This window comes from Protopterus annectens, chromosome 13.part0, assembly GCF_019279795.1.
Source record: "Protopterus annectens isolate FY-2018-M chromosome 13.part0, PAN1.0, whole genome shotgun sequence".
In the NCBI taxonomy this organism is placed as follows: domain Eukaryota; kingdom Metazoa; phylum Chordata; order Ceratodontiformes; family Protopteridae; genus Protopterus; species Protopterus annectens.
Window position 1 is genome coordinate 203,767,542 of NC_056747.1, and position 24,473 is coordinate 203,792,014.

General features: G+C 41.6%; 1 protein-coding gene across 7 annotated transcripts in view; it reads left to right on the forward strand.

Moving 5' to 3' along the window:
- The first annotated feature begins 2,471 nt into the window (after nucleotides 1-2,471).
- Nucleotides 2,472-24,473, forward strand: part of LOC122817706 (mucin-16-like) — a 261,441-nt gene continuing 239,439 nt past the window's right edge. For all 7 annotated transcript variants that reach the window (XM_044090777.1, XM_044090778.1, XM_044090780.1 and 4 more), the window contains exon 1: nucleotides 2,472-23,018. In XM_044090777.1, the coding sequence (XP_043946712.1) occupies nucleotides 2,615-23,018 (20,404 nt within the window). In that variant the 5' untranslated portion in view covers nucleotides 2,472-2,614. The remainder of the gene's footprint in view (nucleotides 23,019-24,473) is intronic.

Below are 24,473 nucleotides of genomic sequence, written 5' to 3' on the forward strand. Positions count from 1 at the left end.
AACATCCCCATCAGGAAGTACTACAGTTACTGCAGCCTTAACAAGCACAGTAGCAGAGAGTACAACTTCAGCTGTAACAAGTGAAGGAACAGGTGTAAGTACATCTGGTGTAACAAGCAGAGTACAGTCAGAAACCACTTCAGTTATTTCATCTGAAGGAACGCCATCAAGTGAGAAGACATCTTCTCTGTCAACCACAACCCAAGAATCAACCACAGTAGCATCAACATCCACCAAAGAAACAACAAGGGAAGCAACAACAACAGCAATTTCAACACTGTCCAGTACAGAGAAAGGGACTACATTAGTATCAGCAGTAACATCTAATGTTCCATCAAGCACATCACAAGAAACATCTGTTCTGATTAGCACACCAGTAGAAGTAACTCCAACATTCCTATCTCCTACTGTAGAAGTCTCTAGAACAATAATAGGAACAGCACTCTTATCAGAAGAAACTTCTGCCCCTTCCACTGTAACTTTAGCAAACAGAGTAACAGAGAGTCTGACTCCTGTGGCAACCAGTGAACTGGTCACAAGCACATCTGTTATAACAAGCGGTGCACAGCCAACAAGTATTACACAAATATCATCAGAAACAATGTCAATAAGTGAGAAAGCATCTGTTTTCTCAACCACAGCTAAGGAACCAACCTCAGAGGCATTGACTTCTCCCAAAGAAACAACAGGTATTACAAGTGAAATAACAGCAGCGTCTCTAGCATTGTCTAGTAGACAGCAAGAGATAACATCAGCATCTGAAGTGACGTCTATTGCTCTATCAAGTACACTGGAAGAAACTTCTAGTCTGACTAGCACACCAGCAGGAATAACAGCATCGGTAACAGCTACACCAGAAACAAGTAGCAGTGTACTGTCACCATCAACACAGGAAACAAGCATACTCACAACATCCCCACCAGGAAGTACTACAGTTACTGCAGCCTTAACTAGCACAGTAGCAGAGAGTACAACTTCAGCTGTAACAACTGAAGGAACAAGTGTAAGTACATCTGGTATAACAAGCAGAGTACAGTCAGAAACCACTTCAGTTATTTCATCAGAAGGGACTTCTTCAAGTGAGAAGACATCAGCTCTGTCAACTGAAACCCAAGAACCAATCACAGTAGCATCAGCACTCACCAAAGAAATGACAGCAATTACAGCTGAAACAACAGCAGCAGTTTCAACAATGTCCAGTATAGAGAAGGGGACTACATTAGTATCAGCAGTGACATCTAGTGTTCCACCAAGCACATCACAAGAAACATCTGTTCTGATTAGCACATCAGTAGAAGTAACTCCAACATTCCTATCTCCTACTGTAGAAGTCTCTAGCACAATAATAGGAACAACACTCTTATCAGAAGAAACTTCTGCCCCTTCCACTGTAACTTTAGCAAACAGAGTAACAGAGAGTCTGACACCTGTGGCAACAAGTGAACTGGTCACAAGCACATCTGTTATAACAAGCGGAGCACAGCCAACAAGTATTACCCAGATGTCAACAGAAACAATGTCAACAAGTGAGAAGACATCTGTTTTCTCAACTACAGCTAAGGAACCAACCTCAGAGGCATTGACTTCCCCCAAAGAAACAACAGGTATTACAACTGAAATAACAGCAGCGTCTCTAGCATTGTCTAGTAGACAGCAAGAGATAACATCAGCATCAGGAGTAACGTCTATTGTTCTATCAAGTACACTGGAAGAAACTTCTAGTCTGACTAGCACACCAGCAGGAATAACAACATCAGTAACAGCCACTCCAGAAACAAGTAACAGAGTGTTGTTGCCAACAACAGAGGAAACAAGCATACTCACAACATCCCCATCACAGACTACTACAGTTACTCCAGCCTTAACAAGCACAGTAGCAGAGACTACAACTTCAGCTGTAACAAGTGAAGGGACAAGTGAAAGTACATCTGGTATAACAAGCAGAGTACAGTCAGAAACCATTTCAGTTATTTCATCAGAAGGAATGGCATCAAGTGAAAAGACAGCTTCTGTGTTAACCACAACCCAAGAACCAACCACAGTAGCATCAATATCCACCAAAGAAGCCTCAAGTGAAGCAACAACAGCAGCAATTTCAACACTGTCCAGTACAGAGAAAGGGATTACATTAGTATCAGCAGTAACATCTAATGTTCCATCAAGCACATCACAAGAAACATCTGCTCTGATTACCACACCAGCAAAAGTAACTCCAACATCCCTAACTCCTACTGCAGAAGTCTCTAGCACAATAATAGGAACAACACTCTTATCAGAAGAAACTTCTGCCCCTTCCACTGTAACCTTAGAAAACAGAGTAACAGAGAGTCTGACTCCTGCGGCAACAAGTGAACTGGTCACAAGCACATCTGTTATAACAAGCGGAGCACAGTCAACAAGTATTACCCAAATGTCATCAGAAACAATGTCAACAAGTGAGAAGACATCTGTTTTCTTAACCACAGCTAAGGAACCAACCTCAGAGGTATTGACTTCTCCCAAGGAAACAACAGGTATTACAAGTGAAATAACAGCAGCGTCTCTAGCATTGTCTAGTAGACAGCAAGAGATAACATCAGCATCAGGAGTGACGTCTATTGTTCCATCAAGTACAATGGAAGAAACTTCTAGTCTGACTAGCACACCAGCAGGAATAACAGCATTGGTAACAGCTACACCAGAAACAAGTAGCCGTGTACTGTTACCATCAACACAGGAAACAAGCATACTCACAACATCCCCATCAGGAAGTACTACAGTTACTCCAGCCTTAACAAGCATAGTAGTAGAGAGTACAACTTCAGCTGTAACAAGTGAAGGAACAAGTGTAAGTACATCTGGTATAACAAGCAGAGTACAGTCAGAAACCACTTCAGTTATTTCATCAGAAGGGACTTCTTCAAGTGAGAAGACATCAGCTCTGTCAACTGAAACCCAAGAACCAATCACAGTAGCATCAGCACTCACCAAAGAAATGACAGCAATTACAGCTGAAACAACAGCAGCAGTTTCAACAATGTCCAGTACAGAGAAAAGGACTACATTAGCATCAGCAGTGACATCTAATGTTCCACCAAGCACATCACAAGAAACATCTGTTCTGATTACCACACCAGTAGAAGTAACTCCAACATTCCTATCTCCTACTGTAGAAGTCTCTAGCACAATAACAGGAACAACACTCTTATCAGAAGAAACTTCTGCCCCTTCCACTGTAACTTTAGCAACCAGATTAACAGAGAGTCTGACACCTGTGGCAACAAGTGAACTGGTCACAAGCACATCTGTTATAACAAGCGGAGCACAGTCAACAAGAATTACCCAGATGTCAACAGAAACAATGTCAACAAGTGAGAAGACATCTGTTTTCTCAACTACAGCTAAGGAACCAACCTCAGAGGCATTGACTTCTCCCAAAGAAACAACAGGTATTACAAGTGAAATAACAGCAGCATCTCTAGCATTGTCTAGTAGACAGCAAGAGATAACATCAGCATCAGGAGTAACGTCTATTCTTCTATCAAGTACACTGGAAGAAACTTCTAGTCTGACTAGCACACCAGCAGGAATAACAACATCAGTAACAGCCACTCCAGAAACAAGTAACAGAGTGTTGTTGCCAACAACAGAGGAAGCAAGCATACTCACAACATCCCCATCACAGACTACTACAGTTACTCCAGCCTTAACAAGCACAGTAGCAGAGAGTACAAGGTCGGCTGTAACAAGTGAGGGAACAAGTGTAAGTACATCTGGTGTAACAAGCAGAGTTCAGTCAGAAACCATTTCAGTTATTTCATCAGCAGGAATGGCATCAAGTGAAAAGACAGCTTCTGTGTTAACCACAACCCAAGAACTAACCACAGTAGCATCAATATCCACCAAAGAAGCCTCAAGTGAAGCAACAACAGCAGCAATTTCAACACTGTCCAGTACAGAGAAAGGGACTACATTAGTATCAGCAGTAACATCTAATGTTCCATCAAGCACATCACAAGAAACATCTGCTCTGATTACCACACCAGCAAAAGTAACTCCAACATCCCTATCTCCTACTGCAGAAGTCTCTAGCACAATAATAGGAACAACACTCTTATCAGAAGAAACTTCTGCCCCTTCCACTGTAACCTTAGAAAACAGAGTAACAGAGATTCTGACTCCTGCGGCAACAAGTGAACTGGTCACAAGCACATCTGTTATAACAAGCGGAGCACAGTCAACAAGTATTACCCAAATGTCATCAGAAACAATGTCAACAAGTGAGAAGACATCTGTTTTCTCAACCACAGCTAAGGAACCAACCTCAGAGGTATTGACTTCTCCCAAGGAAACAACAGGTATTACAAGTGAAATAACAGCAGCGTCTCTAGCATTGTCTAGTAGAGAGCAAGAGATAACATCAGCATCAGGAGTGACGTCTATTGTTCCATCAAGTACAATGGAAGAAACTTCTAGTCTGACTAGCACACCAGCAGGAATAACAGCATCGGTAACAGCTACACCAGAAACAAGTAGCAGTGTACTGTTACCATCAACACAGGAAACAAGCATACTCACATCATCCCCATCACAAACTACTACAGTTACTCCAGCCTTAACAAGCACAGTAGCAGAGAGTACAACTTCAGCTGTAACAATTGAAGGAACAAGTGTAAGTACATCTGGTATAACAAGCAGAGTACAGTCAGAAACCACTTCAGTTATTTCATCAGAAGGGACTTCTTCAAGTGAGAAGACATCAGCTCTGTCAACTGAAACCCAAGAACCAATCACAGTAGCATCAGCACTCACCAAAGAAATGACAGCAATTACAGCTGAAACAACAGCAGCAGTTTCAACAATGTCCAGTACAGAGAAAAGGACTACATTAGCATCAGCAGTGACATCTAATGTTCCACCAAGCACATCACAAGAAACATCTGTTCTGATTACCACACCAGTAGAAGTAACTCCAACATTCCTATCTCCTACTGTAGAAGTCTCTAGCACAATAACAGGAACAACACTCTTATCAGAAGAAACTTCTGCCCCTTCCACTGTAACTTTAGCAAACAGAGTAACAGAGAGTCTGACACCTGTGGCAACAAGTGAACTGGTCACAAGCACATCTGTTATAACAAGCAGAGCACAGCCAGCAAGTATTACCCAGATGTCAACAGAAACAATGTCAACAAGTGAGAAGACATCTGTTTTCTCAACTACAGCTAAGGAACCAACCTCAGAGGCATTGACTTCTCCCAAAGAAACAACAGGTATTACAACTGAAATAACAGCAGCGTCTCTAGCATTGTCTAGTAGACAGCAAGAGATAACATCAGCATCAGGAGTAACGTCTATTGTTCTATCAAGTACACTGGAAGAAACTTCTAGTCTGACTAGCACACCAGCAGGAATAACAACATCAGTAACAGCCACTCCAGAAACAAGTAACAGAGTGTTGTTGCCAACAACAGAGGAAACAAGCATACTCACAACATCCCCATCACAGACTACTACAGTTACTCCAGCCTTAACAAGCACAGTAGCAGAGAGTACAATGTCGGCTGTAACAAGTGAGGGAACAAGTGTAAGTACATCTGGTGTAACAAGCAGAGTACAGTCAGAAACCATTTCAGTTATTTCATCAGCAGGAATGGCATCAAGTGAAAAGACAGCTTCTGTGTTAACCACAACCCAAGAACCAACCACAGTAGCATCAATATCCACCAAAGAAGCCTCAAGTGAAGCAACAACAGCAGCAATTTCAACACTGTCCAGTACAGAGAAAGGGACTACATTAGTATCAGCAGTAACATCTAATGTTCCATCAAGCACATCACAAGAAACATCTGCTCTGATTACCACACCAGCAAAAGTAACTCCAACATCCCTATCTCCTACTGCAGAAGTCTCTAGCCCAATAATAGGAACAACACTCTTATCAGAAGAAACTTCTTCCCCTTCCACTGTAACCTTAGCAAACAGAGTAACAGAGAGTCTGACTCCTGCGGCAACAAGTGAACTGGTCACAAGCACGTCTGTTATAACAAGCAGAGCACAGTCAACAAGTATTACCCAAATGTCATCAGAAACAATGTCAACAAGTGAGAAGACATCTGTTTTCTCAACCACAGCTAAGGAACCAACCTCAGAGGTATTGACTTCCCCCAAGGAAACAACAGGTATTACAAGTGAAATAACAGCAGCGTCTCTAGCATTGTCTAGTAGACAGCAAGAGATAACATCAGCATCAGGAGTGACGTCTATTGTTCCATCAAGTACAATGGAAGAAACTTCTAGTCTGACTAGCACACCAGCAGGAATAACAGCATCGGTAACAGCTACACCAGAAACAAGTAGCAGTGTACTGTTACCATCAACACAGGAAACAAGCATACTCACATCATCCCAATCACAAAATACAACAGTTGCTCCAGCCTTAACTAGCACAGTAGCAGAGAGTACAACTTCAGCTGTAACAATTGAAGGAACAAGTGTAAGTACATCTGGTATAACAAGCAGAGTACAGTCAGAAACCACTTCAGTTATTTCATCAGAAGGAACTTTATCAAGTGAGAAGACATCTTTTCTGTCAACTACAAGCCATGAACCAACCATAGTGGCATCAACAGCCACCAAGGAGACAACAATTATTACAAGTGAAACAACAGCAGGAGTTTCAGCACTATCTAACAGACAGCAAGAGATTACATCAGCATCAACAGTGACTTCTAATGTCCCATCAGGTACATCTCTGGGAATTTCCACTGTGACTACCACACCACCAGAAGTGACCACAACATTAGAGACTCATCCGCTAGAAACAACAAGCATAATAATAGAAAAATCAACATATGTGACCAGTGAGCTAATGTCCACAACAGAAAGTACCACAGTGCCTTCAACCACAGAGTTTGAAAGCACCATGGCAGAGAGTAGTACCTCAGCTGCAGTAAGTGAAGTAGCTACAACAAGTTCAATTGTATTAGGAACAACTGTATACTCAACTGTTCCATTAGGGGTGACATCAGTGATAAGTCTGCCAAGTGGGAAAGTTGTTTCATCAACTACAATGCAAGAAGCAAGCACTGTGGTCCCAACATCAACCAGACAAATAACTGTGATAAAAAGTCAAACACCACCTCTTTCAGAAACAAAAGTACAAACACAGACAACCGAGGCCTTGCCAAGTACTTTGCCTCTGACATCAACCCCTCTGCCAGTTGTAACAGAAGAAATCATTGCTCACTCTCAGATTGCTGTTGGGCAGGGACCATCCTGGAATTTAACTACCTTGCCTTCAACCACAATAACTTCTACACCTGCTGCACCAGTGATATCTACTGTTTTATCAAGAACATCACAAGAAACTTCCTCTCTGGCAAAGACATCAACAGAATTACCTACAACTTCAGTAAATTTTACTCCAAAAACACCTACCAAACTTATGCTAACATCAGGACAGGAAGAAGGTATATCAACAACACCCACATTAGAACTGAGTACAGTGCCTCTGACTTCAGCTTTAGAAACAACAATAGCTGGAAGCAGTCCTTCCACTGCAACAGCTGAACTAGTTAGCCCAAGTACGTCCAGTATAACAGGTACAACTCAATCAAGTACTACAGTGATGTCAACAGAAACAAGTCTGAAGACATTAGCTCTGTCAACTAAACCCCAAGAACCAACTACAGAAGCATCAACATCCACCAAAGAAGCAACAAGCGAAGCAACAAGAACAGCAGTTTCAACAATGTCCAGTACAGAGAAAGGGACTACATTAGTATCAGCAGTGACATCTAGTGTTCCACCAAGCACATCACAAGAAACATCTGTTTTGATTACCACACCAGCAAAAGTAACTCCAACATCCCTATCTCCTACTGCAGAAAGGTCTAGCACTATAATAGGAACAACACTCTTATCAGAAGAAAGCTCTACCTCTTCCACTATAACTTTAGCAAACAGAGTAACAGAGAGTCTGACTCCTGTGGCAACCAGTGAACTGGTCACAAGCACATCTGTTATAACAAGCAGAGCACAGCCAACAAGTATTACCCAGATGTCAACAGAAACAATGTCAACAAGTGAAAAAGCTTCTGTTTTCTCAACCACGGCTAAGGAGCCAACCTCAGAGGCATTGACTTCTCCCAAGGAAACAACAGGTATTACAAGTGAAATAACAGCAGCGTCTCTAGCATTGTCTAGTAGACAGCAAGAGATAACATCAGCATCAGGAGTGACGTCTATTGTTCCATCAAGTACAATGGAAGAAACTTCTAGTCTGACTAGCACACCAGCAGGAATAACAGCATCGGTAACAGCTACACCAGAAACAAGTAGCCGTGTACTGTTACCATCAACACAGGAAACAAGCATACTCACATCATCCCAATCACAAAATACAACAGTTACTCCAGCCTTAACTAGCACAGTAGCAGAGAGTACAACTTCAGCTGTAACAATTGAAGGAACAAGTGTAAGTACATCTGGTATAACAAGCAGAGTACAGTCAGAAACCACTTCAGTTATTTCATCAGAAGGGACTTCTTCAAGTGAGAAGACATCAGCTCTGTCAACTGAAACCCAAGAACCAATCACAGTAGCATCAGCACTCACCAAAGAAATGACAGCAATTACAGCTGAAACAACAGCAGCAGTTTCAACAATGTCCAGTACAGAGAAAGGGACTACATTAGTATCAGCAGTAACATCTAATGTTCCATCAAGCACATCACAAGAAACATCTGTTCTAATTACCACACCAGTAGAAGTAACTCCAACATCCCTATCTCCTACTGCAGAAGTCTCTAGCACAATAATAGGAACAACACTCTTATCAGAAGAAACTTTTGCCCCTTCCACTGTAACTTTAGCAAACAGAGTAACAGAGAGTCTGACACCTGTGGCAACAAGTGAACTGGTCACAAGCACATCTGTTATAACAAGCGGATCCCAGTCAACAAGAATTATCCAGATGTCAACAGAAACAATGTCAACAAGTGAGAAGACATCTGTTTTCTCAACCACAGCTAAGGAACCAACCTCAGAGGCATTGACTTCTCCCAAAGAAACAACAGGTATTACAAGTGAAATAACAACAGCGTCTCTAGCATTGCCTAGTAGACAGCAAGAGATAACATCAGCATCAGGAGTAACGTCTATTGTTCTATCAAGTACACCGGAAGAAACTTCTAGTCTGACTAGCACACCAGCAGGAATAACAACATCAGTAACAGCCACTCCAGAAACAAGTAACAGAGTGTTGTTGCCAACAACAGAGGAAACAAGCATACTCACAACATCCCCATCACAGACTACTACAGTTACTCCAGCCTTAACAAGCACAGTAGCAGAGAGTACAATGTCGGCTGTAACAAGTGAGGGAACAAGTGTAAGTACATCTGGTGTAACAAGCAGAGTACAGTCAGAAACCATTTCAGTTATTTCATCAGCAGGAATGGCATCAAGTGAAAAGACAGCTTCTGTGTTAACCACAACCCAAGAACCAACCACAGTAGCATCAATATCCACCAAAGAAGCATCAAGTGAAGCAACAACAGCAGCAATTTCAACACTGTCCAGTACAGAGAAAGGGACTACATTAGTATCAGAAGTAACATCTAATGTTCCATCAAACACATCACAAGAAACATCTGCTCTGATTACCACACCAGCAAAAGTAACTCCAACATCCCTATCTCCAACTGCAGAAGTCTCTAGCACAATAATAGGAACAACACTCTTATCAGAAGAAACTTCTGCCCCTTCCACTGTAACCTTAGCAAACAGAGTAACAGAGAGTCTGACTCCTGCGGCAACAAGTGAACTGGTCACAAGCACATCTGTTATAACAAGCGGAGCACAGTCAACAAGTATTACCCAAATGTCATCAGAAACAATGTCAACAAGTGAGAAGACATCTGTTTTCTCAACCACAGCTAAGGAACCAACCTCAGAGGTATTGACTTCTCCCAAGGAAACAACAGGTATTACAAGTGAAATAACAGCAGCGTCTCTAGCATTGTCTAGTAGACAGCAAGAGATAACATCAGCATCAGGAGTGACGTCTATTGTTCCATCAAGTACAATGGAAGAAACTTCTAGTCTGACTAGCACACCAGCAGGAATAACAGCATCGGTAACAGCTACACCAGAAACAAGTAGCAGTGTACTGTTACCATCAACACAGGAAACAAGCATACTCACATCATCCCCATCACAAACTACTACAGTTACTCCAGCCTTAACAAGCATAGTAGCAGAGAGTACAACTTCAGCGTTAACAAGTGAAGGAACAAGTGTAAGTACATTTGGTATAACAAGCAGAGTACACTCAGAAACCATTTCAGTTATTTCATCAGAAGGAACTTTATCAAGTGAGAAGACATCTTTTCTGTCAACTACAAGCCATGAACCAACCATAGTGGCATCAACAGCCACCAAGGAGACAACAATTATTACAAGTGAAACAACAGCAGGAGTTTCAGCACTATCTAACAGACAGCAAGAGATTACATCAGCATCAACAGTGACTTCTAATGTCCCATCAGGTACATCTCTGGGAATTTCCACTGTGACTACCACACCACCAGAAGTGACCACAACATTAGAGACTCATCCGCTAGAAACAACAAGCATAATAATAGAAAAATCAAAATATGTGACCAGTGAGCTAATGTCCACAACAGAAAGTACCACAGTGCCTTCAACCACAGAGTTTGAAAGCACCATGGCAGAGAGTAGTACCTCAGCTGCAGTAAGTGAAGCAGCTACCACAAGTTCACTTGTATTAGGAACAACTGTATACTCAACTGTTCCATTAGGGGTGACATCAGTGATAAGTCTGCCAAGTGGGAAAGTTGTTTCATCAACTACAATGCAAGAAGCAAGCACTGTGGTCCCAACATCAACCAGACAAACAACTGTGATAAAAAGTCAAACACCACCACTTTCAGAAACAAAAGTACAAACACAGACAACCGAGGCCTTGCCAAGTACTTTGCCTCTGACATCAACCCCTCTGCCAGTTGTAACAGAAGAAATCATTGCTCACTCTCAGATTCCTGTTGGGCAGGGACCATCCTGGAATTTAACTACCTTGCCTTCAACCACAATAACTTCTACACCTGCTGCACCAGTGATATCTACTGTTTTATCAAGAACATCACAAGAAAGTTCCTCTCTGGCAAAGACATCAGCAGAATTACCTACAACTTCAGTAAATTTTACTCCAAAAACACCTACCAAACTTATGCTAACATCAGGACAGGAAGAAGTTATATCAACAACACCCACATTAGAACTGAGTACAGTGCCTCTGACTTCAGCTTTAGAAACAACAATAGCTGGAAGCAGTCCTTCCACTGCAACAGCTGAACTAGTTAGCCCAAGTACGTCCAGTATAACAGGTACAACTCAATCAAGTACTACAGTGATGTCAACAGAAACAAGTCTGAAGACATTCGCTCTGTCAACTAAACCCCAAGAACCAACTATAGAAGCATCAACATCCACCAAAGAAGCAACAAGCGAAGCAACAAGAACAGCAGTTTCAACAATGTCCAGTACAGAGAAAGGGACTACATTAGTATCAGCAGTGACATCTAGTGTTCCACCAAGCACATCACAAGAAACATCTGTTCTGATTACCACACCAGCAGAAGTAACTCCAACATCCCTATCTCCTACTGCAGAAAGGTCTAGCACAATAATAGGAACAACACTCTTATCAGAAGAAACTTCTGCCCCTTCCACTGTAACCTTAGAAAACAGAGTAACAGAGAGTCTGACTCCTGCGGCAACAAGTGAACTGGTCACAAGCACATCTGTTATAACAAGCGGAGCACAGTCAACAAGTATTACCCAAATGTCATCAGAAACAATGTCAGCAAGTGAGAAGACATCTGTTTTCTCAACCACAGCTAAGGAACCAACCTCAGAGGTATTGACTTCCCCCAAGGAAACAACAGGTATTACAAGTGAAATAGCAGCGTCTCTAGCATTGTCTAGTAGACAGCAAGAGATAACATCAACATCAGGAGTGATGTCTATTGTTCTATCAAGTACACTGGAAGAAATTTCTAGTCTGACTAGCACACCAGCAGGAATAACAGCATCGGTAACAGCTACACCAGAAACAAGTAGCCGTGTACTGTTACCATCAACACAGGAAACAAGCATACTCACATCATCCCAATCACAAAATACTACAGTTACTCCAGCCTTAACAAGCACAGTAGCAGAGAGTACAACTTCAGCTGTAACAAGTGAAGGAACAAGTGTAAGTACATCTGGTATAACAAGCAGAGTACAGTCAGAAACCACTTCAGTTATTTCATCAGAAGGAACTTCTTCAAGTGAGAAGACATCAGCTCTGTCAACTGAAACCCAAGAACCAATCACAGTAGCATCAGCACTCACCAAAGAAATGACAGCAATTACAGCTGAAACAACAGCAGCGGTTTCAACACTGTCCAGTATAGAGAAAAGGACTACATTAGTATCAGCAGTGACATCTAGTGTTCCATCAAGCACATCACAAGAAACATCTGTTCTGATTACCACACCAGTAGAAGTAACTCCAACATCCCTATCTCCTACTGCAGAAGTCTCTAGCACAATAATAGGAACAACACTCTTATCAGAAGAAACTTCTGCCCCTTCCACTGTAACTTTAGCAACCAGAGTAACAGAGAGTCTGACACCTGTGGCAACAAGTGAACTGGTCACAAGCACATCTGTTATAACAAGCGGAGCACAGTCTACAAGAATTACCCAGATGTCAACAGAAACAATGTCAACAAGTGAGAAGACATCTGTTTTCTCAACCACAGCTAAGGAACCAACCTCAGAGGCATTGACTTCTCCCAAAGAAACAACAGGTATTACAAGTGAAATAACAACAGCGTCTCTAGCATTGTCTAGTAGACAGCAAGAGATAACAGCATCAGGAGTGACGTCTATTGTTCTATCAAGTACACTGGAAGAAACTTCTAGTCTGACTAGCACACCAGCAGGAATAACAACATCAGTAACAGCCACTCCAGAAACAAGTAACAGAGTGTTGTTGCCAACAGAGGAAACAAGCATACTCACAACATCCCCATCACAGACTACTACAGTTACTCCAGCCTTAACAAGCACAGTAGCAGAGAGTACAAGGTCGGCTGTAACAAGTGAGGGAACAAGTGTAAGTACATCTGGTGTAACAAGCAGAGTACAGTCAGAAACCATTTCAGTTATTTCATCAGCAGGAACGGCATCAAGTGAAAAGACAGCTTCTGTGTTAACCACAACCCAAGAACCAACCAAAGTAGCATCCACCCCCACCAAAGAAATGACAGCAATTACAGCTGAAATAACCGCAGCAGTTTCAATACTGTCCAGTACAGAGAAAAGGACTACATTAGTATCAGCAGTAACATCTAATGTTCCATCAAGCACATCACAAGAAACATCTGCTCTGATTACCACACCAGTAGAAGTAACTCCAACATCCCTATCTCCTACTGCAGAAGTCTCTAGCCCAATAATAGGAACAACACTCTTATCAGAAGAAACTTCTGCCCCTTCCACTGTAACCTTAGAAAATAGAGTAACAGAGAGTCTGACTCCTGCGGCAACAAGTGAACTGGTCACAAGCACATCTGTTATAACAAGCGGAGCACAGTCAACAAGTATTACCCAAATGTCATCGGAAACAATGTCAACAAGTGAGAAGACATCTGTTTTCTCAACCACAGCTAAGGAACCAACCTCAGAGGTATTGACTTCTCCCAAGGAAACAACAGGTATTACAAGTGAAATAACAGCAGCATCTCTAGCATTGTCTAGTAGACAGCAAGAGATAACATCAGCATCAGGAGTGACGTCTATTGTTCCATCAAGTACAATGGAAGAAACTTCTAGTCTGACTAGCATACCAGCAGGAATAACAGCATCGGTAACAGCTACACCAGAAACAAGTAGCCGTGTACTGTTACCATCAACACAGGAAACAAGCATACTCACATCATCCCCATCACAAACTACTACAGTTACTGCAGCCTTAACAAGCACAGTAGCAGAGAGTACAACTTCATCTGTAACAATTGAAGGAACAAGTGTAAGTACATCTGGTATAACAAGCAGAGTACACTCAGAAACCATTTCAGTTATTTCATCAGAAGGAACTTTATCAAGTGAGAAGACATCTTTTCTGTCAACTACAAGCCATGAACCAACCATAGTGGCATCAACAGCCACCAAGGAGACAACAATTATTACAAGTGAAACAACAGCAGGAGTTTCAGCACTATCTAACAGACAGCAAGAGATTACATCAGCATCAACAGTGACTTCTAATGTCCCATCAGGTACATCTCTGGGAATTTCCACTGTGACTACCACACCACCAGAAGTGACCACAACATTAGAGACTCATCCGCTAGAAACAACAAGCATAATAATAGAAAAATCAACATATGTGACAAGTGAGCTAATGTCCACAACAGAAAGTACCACAGTGCCTTCAACCACAGAGTTGGAAAGCACCATGGCAGAGAGTAGTACCTCAGCTGCAGTAAGTGAAGCAGCTACCAAAAGTTCACTTGTATTAGGAACAACTGTATACTCAACTGTTCCATTAGGGGTGACATCAGTGATAAGTCTGCCAAGTGGGAAAGTTGTTTCATCAACTACAATGCAAGAAGCAAGCACTGTGGTCCCAACATCAACCAGACAAATAACTGTGATAAAAAGCCAAACACCACCACTTTCAGAAACAAAAGTACAAACACAGACAATCGAGGCCTTGCCAAGTACTTTGCCTCTGACATCAACCCCTCTGCCAGTTGTAACAGAAGAAATCATTGCTCACTCTCAGATTCCTGTTGGGCAGGGACCATCCTGGAATTTAACTACCTTGCCTTCAACCACAATAACTTCTACACCTGCTGCACCAGTGATATCTACTGTTTTATCAAGAACATCACAAGAAAGTTCCTCTCTGGCAAAAACATCAGCAGAATTACCTACAACTTCAGTAAATTTTACTCCAAAAACACCTACCAAAATTATGCTAACATCAGGACAGGAAGAAGGTATATCAACAACACCCACATTAGAACTGAGTACAGTGCCTCCAACTTCAGCTTTAGAAACAACAATAGCTGGAAGCAGTCCTTCCACTGCAACAGCTGAACTAGTTAGCACAAGTACGTCCAGTATAACAGGTACAACTCAATCAAGTACTACAGTGATGTCAACAGAAACAAGTCTGAAGACATTAGCTCTGTCAACTAAACCCCAAGAACCAACTACAGAAGCATCAACATCCACCAAAGAAGCAACAAGCGAAGCAACAAGAACAGCAGTTTCAACAATGTCCAGTACAGAGAAAGGGACTACATTAGTATCAGCAGTGACATCTAGTGTTCCACCAAGCACATCACAAGAAACATCTGTTCTGATTACCACACCAGCAGAAGTAACTCCAACATCCCTATCTCCTACTGCAGAAAGGTCTAGCACTATAACAGGAACAACACTCTTATCAAAAGAAACCTCTACCTCTTCCACTATAACTTTAGCAAACAAAGTAACAGAAAGTCTGACTCCTGTGGCAACCAGTGAACTGGTCACAAGCACATCTGTTATAACAAGCAGAGCACAGCCAACAAGTATTACCCAGATGTCAACAGAAACAATGTCAACAAGTGAAAAGGCATCTGTTTTCTCAACCACGGCTAAAGAGCCAACCTCAGAGGCATTGACTTCCCCCAAAGAAACAACAGGTATTACAAGTGAAATAACAGCAGCGTCTCTAGCATTGTCTAGTAGACAGCAAGAGATAACATCAACATCAGGAGTGATGTCTATTGTTCTATCAAGTACACTGGAAGAAATTTCTAGTCTGACTAGCACACCAGCAGGAATAACAGCATCGGTAACAGCTACACCAGAAACAAGTAGCAGTGTACTGTTACCATCAACACAGGAAACAAGCATACTCACATCATCCCAATCACAAAATACAACAGTTACTCCAGACTTAACTAGCACAGTAGCAGAGAGTACAACTTCAGCTGTAACAAGTGAAGGAACAAGTGTAAGTACATCTGGTATAACAAGCAGAGTACAGTCAGAAACCACTTCAGTTATTTCATCAGAAGGGACTTCTTCAAGTGAGAAGACATCAGCTCTGTCAACTGAAACCCAAGAACCAATCACAGTAGCATCAGCACTCACCAAAGAAATGACAGCAATTACAGCTGAAACAATAGCAGCAGTTTCAACAATGTCCAGTATAGAGAAAAGGACTACATTAGTATCAGCAGTAACATCTAATGTTCCATCAAGCACATCACAAGAAACATCTGTTCTGATTACCACACCAGTAGAAGTAACTCCAACATCCCTATCTCCTACTGCAAAAGTCTCTAGCACAATAATAGGAACAACACTCTTATCAGAAGAAACTTCTGCCCCTTCCACTGGAACTTTAGCAAACAGAGTAACAGAGAGTCTGACACCTGTGGCAACAAGTGAACTGGTCACAAGCACATCTGTTATAACAAGCGGATCCCAGTCAACAAGAATTACCCAGATGTCAACAGAAACAATGTCAACAAGTGAGAAGACATCTGTTTTCTCAACCACAGCTAAGGAACCAACCTCAGAGGCATTGACTTCTCCCAAAGAAACAACAGGTATTACAAGTGAAATAACAACAGCGTCTCTAGCATTGTCTAGTAAACAGCAAGAGATAACATCAGCATCAGGAGTGACGTCTATTGTTCTATCAAGTACACTGGAAGAAACTTCTAGTCTGACTAGCACACCAGCAGGAATAACAGCATCGGTAACAGCTACACCAGAAACAAGTAGCAGTGTACTGTTACCATCAACACAGGAAACAAGCATACTCACATCATCCCAATCACAAAATACAACAGTTACTCCAGCCTTAACTAGCACAGTAGCAGAGAGTACAACTTCAGCTGTAACAATTGAAGGAACAAGTGTAAGTACATCTGGTATAACAAGCAGAGTACAGTCAGAAACCACTTCAGTTATTTCATCAGAAGGGACTTCTTCAAGTGAGAAGACATCAGCTCTGTCAACTGAAACCCAAGAACCAATCACAGTAGCATCAGCACTCACCAAAGAAATGACAGCAATTACAGCTGAAACAACAGCAGCAGTTTCAACACTGTCCAGTATAGAGAAAAGGACTACATTAGTATCAGCAGTAACATCTAATGTTCCACCAAGCACATCACAAGAAACATCTGTTCTGATTACCACACCAGTAGAAGTAACTCCAACATCCCTATCTCCTACTGCAGAAGTCTCTAGCACAATAATAGGAACAACACTCTTATCAGAAGAAACTTCTGCCCCTTCCACTGTAACTTTAGCAACCAGAGTAACAGAGAGTCTGACACCTGTGGCAACAAGTGAACTGGTCACAAGCACATCTGTTATAACAAGCAGAGCACAGTCTACAAGAATTACCCAGATGTCAACAGAAACAATGTCAACAAGTGAGAAGACATCTGTTTTCTCAACCACAGCTAAGGAACCAACCTCAGAGGCATTGACTTCTCCCAAAGAAACAACAGGTATTACAAGTGAAATAACAACAGCGTCTCTAGCATTGTCTAGTAGACAGCAAGAGATAACAGCATCAGGAGTGACGTCTATTGTTCTATCAAGTACACTGGAAGAAACTTCTAGTCTGACTAGCACACCAGCAGGAATAACAACATCAGTAACCGCCACTCCAGAAACAAGTAACAGAGTGTTGTTGCCATCAACAGAGGAAACAAGCATACTCACAACATCCCCATCACAGACTACTACAGTTGCTCCAGCCTTAACAAGCACAGCAGCAGAGAGTACAATGTCGGCTGTAACAAGTGAGGGAACAAGTGTAAGTACATCTGGTGTAACAAGCAGAGTACAGTCAGAAACCATTTCAGTTATTTCATTAGCAGGAACGGCATCAAGTGAAAAGACAGCTTCTGTGTTAACCACAACCCAAGAACCAACCAAAGTAGCATCCACCCCCACCAAAGAAATGACAGCAATTACAGCTGAAATAACCGCAGCAGTTTCAACACTGTCCAGTACAGAGAAAAGGACTACATTAGTTTCAGCAGTAACATCTAATGTTCCATCAAGCACATCACAAGAAACATCTGCTCTGATTACCACACCAGTAGAAGTAACTCCAACATCCCTATCTCCTACTGCAGAAGTCTCTAGCCCAATAATAGGAACAACACTCTTAACAAAAGAAACTTCTGCCCCTTCCACTGTAACCTTAGAAAATAGAGTAACAGAGAGTCTGACTCCTGCGGCAACAAGTGAACTGGTCACAAGCACATCTGTTATAACAAGCGGAGCACAGTCAACAAGTATTACCCAAATGTCATCGGAAACAATGTCAACAAGTGAGAAGACATCTGTTTTCTCAACCACAGCTAAGGAACCAACCTCAGAGGTATTGACTTCTCCCAAGGAAACAACAGGTATTACAAGTGAAATAACAGCAGCATCTCTAGCATTGTCTAGTAGACAGCAAGAGATAACATCAGCATCAGGAGTGACGTCTATTGTTCCATCAAGTACAATGGAAGAAACTTCTAGTCTGACTAGCACACCAGCAGGAATAACAGCATCGGTAACTGCTACACCAGAAACAAGTAGCCGTGTAGTGTTACCATCAACACAGGAAACAAGCATACTCACATCATCCCAATCACAAAATACAACAGTTACTCCAGCCTTAACTAGCACAGTAGCAGGGAGTACAACTTCAGCTGTAACAATTGAAGGAACAAGTGTAAGTACATCTGGTATAACAAGCAGAGTACACTCAGAAACCATTTCAGTTATTTCATCAGAAGGAACTTTATCAAGTGAGAAGACATCTTTTCTGTCAACTACAAGCCATGAACCAACCATAGTGGCATCAACAGCCACCAAGGAGACAACAATTATTACAAGTGAAACAACAGCAGGAGTTTCAGCACTATCTAACAGACAGCAAGAGATTACATCAGCATCAACAGTGACTTCTAATGTCCCATCAGGTACATCTCTGGGGATTTCCACTGTGACTACCACACCACCAGAAGTGACCACAACATTAGAGACTCATCCGCTAGAAACAACAAGCATAATAATAGAAAAATCAACATATGTGACAAGTGAGCTAATGTCCACAACAGAAAGTACCACAGTGCCTTCAACCACAGAGTTTGAAAGCACCATGGCAGAGAGTAGTACCTCAGCTGCAGTAAGTGAAGCAGCTACCACAAGTTCACTTGTATTAGGAACAACTGTATACTCAACTGTTCCATTAGGGGTGACATCAGTGATAAGTCTGCCAAGTGGGAAAGTTGTTTCATCAACTACAATGCAAGAAGCAAGCACTGTGGTCCCACCATCAACCAGACAAACAACTGCGATAAAAAGTCAAACACCACCACTTTCAGAAACAAAAGTACATACACAGACAACCGAGGCCTTGCCAAGTACTTTGCCTCTGACATCAACCCCTCTGCCAGTTGTAACAGAAGAAATCATTGCTCACTCTCAGATTCCTGTTGGGCAGGGACCATCCTGGAATTTAACTACCTTGCCTTCAACCACAATAACTTCTACACCTGCTGCACCAGTGATATCTACTGTTTTATCAAGAACATCACAAGAAAGTTCCTCTCTGGCAAAAACATCAGCAGAATTACCTACAACTTCAGTAAATTTTACTCCAAAAACACCTACCAAAATTATGCTAACATCAGGACAGGAAGAAGGTATATCAACAACACCCACATTAGAACTGAGTACAGTGCCTCCAACTTCAGCTTTAGAAACAACAATAGCTGGAAGCATTCCTTCCACTGCAACAGCTGAACTAGTTAGCCCAAGTATGTCCAGTATAACAGGTACAACTCAATCAAGTACTACAGTGATGTCAACAGAAACAAGTCTGAAGACATTAGCTCTGTCAACTAAACCCCAAGAACCAACTACAGAAGCATCAACATCCACCAAAGAAGCAACAAGGGAAGCAACAAGAACAGCAGTTTCAACAATGTCCAGTACAGAGAAAGGGACTACATTAGTATCAGCAGTGACATCTAGTGTTCCACCAAGCACATCACAAGAAACATCTGCTCTGATTACCACACTAGCAGAAGTAACTCCAACATCCCTATCTCCTACTGCAGAAAGGTCTAGCACTATAATAGGAACAACACTCTTATCAGAAGAAACTTCTGCCCCTTCCACTGTAACTTTTGCAAACAGAGTAACAGGGAGTCTGACTCCTGTGGCAACCAGTGAACTGGTCACAAGCACATCTGTTATAACAAGCAGAGCACAGCCAACAAGTATTACCCAGATGTCAACAGAAACAATGTCAACAAGTGAAAAGGCATCTGTTTTCTCAACCACAGCTAAGGAGCCAACCTCAGAGGCATTGACTTCCCCCAAAGAAACAACAGGTATTACAAGTGAAATAACAGCAGCGTCTCTAGCATTGTCTAGTAGACAGCAAGAGATAACATCAACATCAGGAGTGACGTCTATTGTTCCATCAAGTACAATGGAAGAAACTTCTAGTCTGACTAGCACACCAGCAGGAATAACAACATCAGTAACAGCCACTCCAGAAACAAGTAACAGAGTGTTGTTGCCAACAACAGAGGAAACAAGCATACTCACAACATCCCCATCACAGACTACTACAGTTACTCCAGCCTTAACAAGCACAGTAGCAGAGAGTACAATGTCGGCTGTAACAAGTGAGGGAACAAGTGTAAGTACATCTGGTGTAACAAGCAGAGTACAGTCAGAAACCATTTCAGTTATTTCATCAGCAGGAATGGCGTCAAGTGAAAAGACAGCTTCTGTGTTAACCACAACCCAAGAACCAACCACAGTAGCATCAATATCCACCAAAGAAGCCTCAAGTGAAGCAACAACAGCAGCAATTTCAACACTGTCCAGTACAGAGAAAGGGATTACATTAGTATCAGCAGTAACATCTAATGTTCCATCAAGCACATCACAAGAAACATCTGCTCTGATTACCACACCAGCAAAAGTAACTCCAACATCCCTATCTCCTACTGCAGAAGTCTCTAGCACAATAATAGGAACAACACTCTTATCAGAAGAAACTTCTGCCCCTTCCACTGTAACCTTAGAAAACAGAGTAACAGAGAGTCTGACTCCTGCGGCAACAAGTGAACTGGTCACAAGCACATCTGTTATAACAAGCGGAGCACAGTCAACAAGTATTACCCAAATGTCATCAGAAACAATGTCAACAAGTGAGAAGACATCTGTTTTCTCAGCCACGGCTAAGGAACCAACCTCAGAGGTATTGACTTCTCCCAAAGAAACAACAGGAATTACAAGTGAAATAACAGCAGCGTCTCTAGCATTGTCTAGTAGACAGCAAGAGATAACATCAGCATCAGGAGGGACGTCTATTCTTCAATCAAGTACAATGGAAGAAACTTCTAGTTTGACTAGCACACCAGCAGGAATAACAGCATCGGTAACAGCTACACCAGAAACAAGTAGCAGTGTACTGTTACCATCAACACAGGAAACAAGCATACTCACAACATCCCCACCAGGAAGTACTACAGTTACTGCAGCCTTAACAAGCACAGTAGCAGAGAGTACAACTTCAGCTATAACAAGTGAAGGAACAGGTGTAAGTACATCTGGTATAACAAAAAGAGTACAGTCAGAAACCATATCAATGATGTCATCAGAGATGATGTCAGCAGTGGAGAAAACCTCTCTTTTGTCAAGCGCAATTCCTGAACCAGCAACATTAACATCAATGTCTACCAGAGAAGCTACTATACCTTTAAGTGAGTCAGTGGCAACAACTGCAACTGTATTTACAAGAAAAGAAACATCTACATCACCATTAACATCTACTTTTCCTTCAAGTACATCACAGCAAGCTTTTTCTGTGAGAAACACAATGCCAGAAGAAACCACATTTGCATCTCGCTCTGCACACGTAAGCAGCTCAATAAGTCTGACATCAAAACAAGAAACAAGAATGATGACATCATCTGTATCAGCTCCTACGTTACAAGTGAGTTCTTTGCCAAACTCTTCCACACAAAGTTCAAGTGAAGCAGCTAGTGAAACCACAGTGGCAACTCTGCTTCTGTCCATGAATACTCCAACAAGTACTGCTTTATCCATGCTCAGCACATCTGTTACTCCAGCTATTAAAACAAGTAATAACATGATGTTACCAAGTTCTGTACCAGAAGCAACCACTGGAGAAAGAACTACATTAGCTGAGGTCACCAGAGTATCTGTAACTCCCACCAGAGAAATAAGTCTCACAAAATCATCACCATTCTCAGCATCTGAAACAGTTATACAGACATCTACTGCTCTTCAGGAAAGTACCGCCCTTAAAACTATTGTACCAACAGAAGGCATTTTTAAGCCAGTTACCACCATTTTTAAATCATCAGTTACTACATTACAGAATCCTACCAGCATGTCATCTTCTACATCACCAGAAACGGGTGAATCATTCTCAGTATCAAAAACAGAACAGACTCCTACCACCACATCATCTTCTACATCTCCAGAAACAATTGAAACAATCTCAGTACCAAAAACAGAACAGACTCCTACCACCATGTCATCTTCTGCACCACCAGAAACGGGTGAAACATTCTCAGTATCAAAAACAGAACAGACTCCTACCACCATGTCATCTTCTACATCTCCAGAAACAATTGAAACATTCTCAGTACCAAAAACAGAACAGTATATATTATCTACAGAATCAAAAAGTCTTTCCTGGACTACTCCACTGAGCAAATCTGTAATATATCCTTCAAACACAACACTAGCAGAAATAACAGAAGTCATTGCTGCACAAAGCAATATTCCTGTTAATCAGAATCCATCTGGAAATATTACAGTTTTGCCTTCAACTTCATCAACCACTGCACAGCTGACAGCAGTGGGAGTCCAGTTAACACAAGCAGGTAAGGGACATTTATTTTTATATTTCCCTGTTACTACTTTTCAGAATCTACATACCAAAAATCATAAATGTATGATTACCTGACTTTGATTATTACTCAGTCATTAATTTCTATTTATGTATATTTTGCTTGACTGATACATTGTAGCCGGACATGATATTATGATACTTACCACTGGATTTACAAGTATGTTAGAGCATGTCGTGGCAGAACATTGACATAGCTATTAGTGCTGTTGCCTCACATTAAGAGGCTCTCTGGTTAAATTCTTGGTTGGTTGCCTTCTGTGTGGAGTCTACCTGGCTTACCTGAATTTGAGTGGGTTTTCTCTAGGTGGATTGGATACTCTAAATTGGCTATTGTTGTGATTGTGCATGTGTATGTGTGGTTTGGAAGAACAACCGTGGCAGGGCTAGCCACCCAGTGGTATGAACATTTGCTCTAGATTATTGTCACTGCTGAAGTGACACCCTGACCCCATGTACAAAAAATGGGAAAATGGCATTGTGGATGGATTACATATATGTTAGAAAACCATAATAACTAGCTGATGACATTTGTTAATTTTGCTGACATATGTAATCTCTTAAAGTTAAATGCCAAGTGTTCCTGTTGGAGATTAGGAATTTCTTTGACACAAGTTCAAGGAACATAATTTAAACTCAGTGGTGTGAAGTACTTAAACCCCTTTCACTGGCAAACACTCTTTACAATTTTCAAAAATAAAAAAAGCAAGACTCAGTAATAGGTTTTGTGCAGGTGACCTTTACCCCTGTGTCCCCATTATTTATTCATTATCAACTCCAGGTCTTTGAAAGATTAGAGTAAGTTTGAGTCAGGAGTAGCAGTTTACTTCTCATACTGATATTTCATATAGGACTGCGGTGGTGGTGCTGCGGTAGCATTGTCGCCTCACAGTAAGACGCTGTCTGGTTCGATTCTCAGCTAGAGCGTCTTCTGCGTGAAGACATGCATGAATGGGTGTACCTTCGTTGAAGGTTGTGTATCAGAGCTGGCAACTCGGCACGTAAAAATCTACTGACAATCATTAGCGGACCGGAGTTCCAGTGTGGCGACCCCTAACCGGGAAAAGCCGAAAGACAGAACAACAACAACAACTACTGATATTTCATATAGGCATTCAGAAACTGTATTCATCAACTAAGAAATTTCAATGATGAGATAAAAAGTGCTGCCACACATGTTATGTTTCTTCTAAAGGCCAGTTAATTATTGCCTGTTAAAAATATTTTCCTCATAGCCCTGAAAGCCTAAATGAAAAAAAATTAGCATCCATTATCTTGCAGATAAACAATCATTTGGAGAATCACCTTACTTTGTTATCAATTGTCCTAATATCAAAAGAACCAAGATGATGTGCAAACAGTTCCTGCATACACTTTACGATACGGTAAAGTTGTAGAGAGTATGGTTTTGTATGATTTCTTAAATTTA